Below are 3,703 nucleotides of genomic sequence, written 5' to 3' on the forward strand. Positions count from 1 at the left end.
GAACTGCTTTAATAATCCCTCCTATCCTTCAGTGCTCTTCTTTTTACAAGGTTAATTTTCATTCCTGAGCTAATATGGTTCTTATAAAAATACTATGTTCTTCAAAGATCTACAAATGGTTAACAAGGACAGGAAAAGATGCTCAACATCATTAGACATTAGGGAAATGGAAATGAAAACCACAATGAAAATCTACTTCACACTCACTAAAACAGCTTTAATGGAAAAGATAAACTAAAGTCACTAGGGAGATAGAGAAATCGGAACGCATACTGCTGATGGGAATGCCAAAGGGTTCGGCCACTTTGAAAAAATCTGGCAGTTCCTCAAAATGTTCACCATAAAGTTACCATATGACCCAGAAATTCTACTCCTAGGTATAAAATCAAGAGAAATGAAAAACACATGTCCACATAAAAACTTGTAGGACATGGCCCTCGCTGGTTTGGCTCAGTGGATAGAGCATTGGCGTGCGGACTGGATGGTCTCAGGTTTGATTCTGGTCAAGGGCACATGCCCTGGTTGCAGGCTCGATCCTCTGTAGGAGTTGTGCAGGAGGCAGCCAATCAATGGTTCTCTCTCATCATTGATGTTTCTATCTCTCTATCCCTCTCCCTTTCTCTCTGAAAACAACAAAAATATATTTTAAAAAAACTTGTAGATATATGCACCCCTATGTTCATAGTAGCACAACTTACAAAAGCTAAGATTTGGAAACAGCCTAAGTGCCCATCAGCAGATGAGTGGATTAGAAAACTGTTGTTCATCTACACAATGGAATACTACGCTGCTGTAAAAAAAGAAGGAATTCTTACCATTTGCAGCAGCATGGATGGAACTAGAGAGCATTATGCTAAGCAAAATAAGCCAGTCAGAGAAAGATAAATATCACATGATCTCACTCATTTGTGGACTATAATGAACAACATAAACTGTTGAACAAAATTAGAACCAGAGACAGAGAAGCATCAGACTGTCCAACCTATGAGGGAAGGCGGGGGGTGGAGGGGGTAAGAGATCAATCAAAGGACTTGTATGCATGCATATGAGCAAAACCAATGGCCACAGACAGTAGGGGGTGAGGGCTTGTGCTTGGGAGAGGGGATAGCAGGGGAGAGGTCAATGGGGGCAAAAAGGAGACTCATGTAATACTTTAAACAATAAAGAAAAAACAAACTTCTGGACATGAGTGTTCATAGCACCATTATTCACAAGAGCCATAGGTGGAAACATCAACCAATGAATGGACAATCAAAACGTGACATATCCATCCATACAATAAAGTATAACTTGGGCCCTAACCGGTTTAGCGTCAGCATGCAGAACTGAAGGGTCCCAGGTTCGATTCCGGTCAACGGCATGTACCTCGGTTGCAGGCACATTTCCAGTGGCGGGTGTGCAGGAGGCAGTGGATCGATGTTTCTCTCTCGTCGATGTTTCTAACTCTCTACCCCTCTCCCTGCCTCTCTGTAAAAAAAAATCAATAAAATACATTTTTTTAAAAATAGAAAAACTGCTTTAAAGGAAGGAATGCCTTAGTGTCATAATATAACTAAATGTGACAAAAAAGAAGAAATCTAGCAAAGCCATTGGTTAGATTTCCTTCTCTCTTGGCAACAAAAAGGGATGAAGAACTGATACACACTATAGCATGGATAACCCTGAGAACATACTGTACCAAGTAAAAAAAAGCCGGTCATAAAAAAAAAAAAACCCACATATTATATGATTCCATTTACATGAAATGCCCACAATAGGCAAATGTAGAGAGACAGAAAATAGATTAGTGGTTGTCTATGGCTGGGGGACTAGAGGGTGAAATACAGAATAATTGCTAATGGGTAGGAGTTTCTTTCTGGGGTAATGACAGTGTTCTAAAATTGCGGTGATGGTTGCATAACTTTGTGACCCTACCAAAAACCAATGAATTGTACATTTTACTTATTTAAAAAAATATGTTTTTATTGATTTCAGAGAAGAGAGAGGGAGAAACATCAATGATGAGAGAGCATCATGGATCGGCTGCCTCCTGAACGCCCCCCACTGGAGATCGAGCCCAGAACTCGGGCATGTGTCCTGACAGGGAATTGAACCGTGACCTCCTGGTTCACAGGTCGATGCTCAACCACTGAGCCACCGTGGCCAGGCTGAACTGAACATTTTAAATAGGTGAATTGTGTGGTATGTGACATATCTCAACTTTAAAAAAACAGAGGGGAGCCCTAGCCGGTTTGGCTCAGTGGATAGAGCGTCGGCCTGTGGACTAAAGGGTCCCAGGTTCAATTCCGGTCAAGGGCACATGCCAGGATTTCGGGCTCAACACCCACCCTGCCTCAGTAGGGGGCTTGCAGGAGGCAGCTAATCAACGATTCTCTCTCATCACTGATGTTTCTATCTCTCTCCCTTCCTCTCTGAAATCAATAGAAAATAAAATAAAAGTAGAAAACAGAGGGGAAAATTCACACACACACACACACACACACACACACACAAAATGCAAATTTTTACCTCAATGTAATTTTTTTTTTTTATTTAACCATCATCGGCATCAATGTAATTATTTAATAAAATGTAATTTAGCTGAAAAATATTCTATGAAACTGTAGTGGTGTGTTTTTTCTTCTTCTTTCATTTCTACTTGGAAGAATAGGAAATAAAGTCTGAAAAAAGTTCGTTAACTTGTCAATAGACACAAAGGTAAAAAAGGTGGAGTTAAGGCTTGAACGTACATGTTCTCTTTCCCCCTCCAAGGTCTCAGGAGTCCACCAACTGCATATGGAACATTCTGAAACCTCGTCACCGAGAAACAAAACGTTCCAAAACGTTCGGGGACAGGAGGCAAGTGATGATGCTTGCGTTTTCCCACAGAAATGCTTTTGGAAAAATTCCAAGTTCACATTATTATTTATTGAGCCCTCCTCATGCGGCAGCATGTACAGTTTCTCCTTCCCCACTTTTTTTCTAAAATATATTTTATTGATTTTTTTCACAGAGAGAAAGGGAGAGGGATAGAGAGTCAGAAACATCGATCAGCCGCCTCCTACACACCCCCCACTGGGGATGTGCCCGCAACCCAGGTACATGCCCTTGACCGGAATCGAACCTGGGACCTTTCAGTCCCCAGGCCGACGTTCTATCCACTGAGCCAAACCAGCTAGGGCTCCTTCCCCACTTTTTAAAAAAATATATATATTTGCATCGATTCCAAAGAGGAAGGGAAAGGGAAAAACATCAATGATGAGACAGAATCATCAATGGCTGCCTCCTGCACGCCCCCTACTGGGGATCCAGCCTGCAACCCAGGCATGTGCCCTGACCGGGAATCCAACCGTGACCTCCTGGTTCAGAGGTCAACGCCCAACCACTGAGCCGCACCGTCAAGGCACAATCCCCACTTTTAAACTGACTTTTTTGAGTCCCTGAGCGGTCCCAGGCAACTCGGAAATGAAATTATCCCAAGAAAGCACCTTCCCTGACTCTCCGGCGAAAGCAAAAACTTTTTTTTAAGAGCCTGCCTATGTCTTCCTCCTCGTGAAACCGAATTTAAACAAGATCAAAGTGACTTAAATCTTTCAGGGTCTCCACGAGGCACCCCGGTCACTTACAGAGAGAGCCCTGAGACCAAGGAGAAATGTCACAAAAATGGCTCAGAAACGCCGGGGTCCAGAAAGGGGTCGGGAAGGGCGGGAGCGGCGGGTCGGGG

General features: G+C 42.9%; 1 protein-coding gene across 1 annotated transcript in view; it reads right to left on the minus strand.

The window, feature by feature from the left end:
* The window catches only part of AP3S2 (adaptor related protein complex 3 sigma 2 subunit), a 35,976-nt gene extending 35,705 nt beyond the window's left edge, over positions 1-271 (minus strand). The window contains exon 1 of the mRNA XM_015563235.1: positions 245-271. Coding sequence (XP_015418721.1) covers positions 245-271 — 27 coding nt within the window. The remainder of the gene's footprint in view (positions 1-244) is intronic.
* Positions 272-3,703: the final 3,432 nt, after the last annotated feature.

This window comes from Myotis davidii, unplaced genomic scaffold (assembly GCF_000327345.1).
Source record: "Myotis davidii unplaced genomic scaffold, ASM32734v1 scaffold459, whole genome shotgun sequence".
In the NCBI taxonomy this organism is placed as follows: domain Eukaryota; kingdom Metazoa; phylum Chordata; class Mammalia; order Chiroptera; family Vespertilionidae; genus Myotis; species Myotis davidii.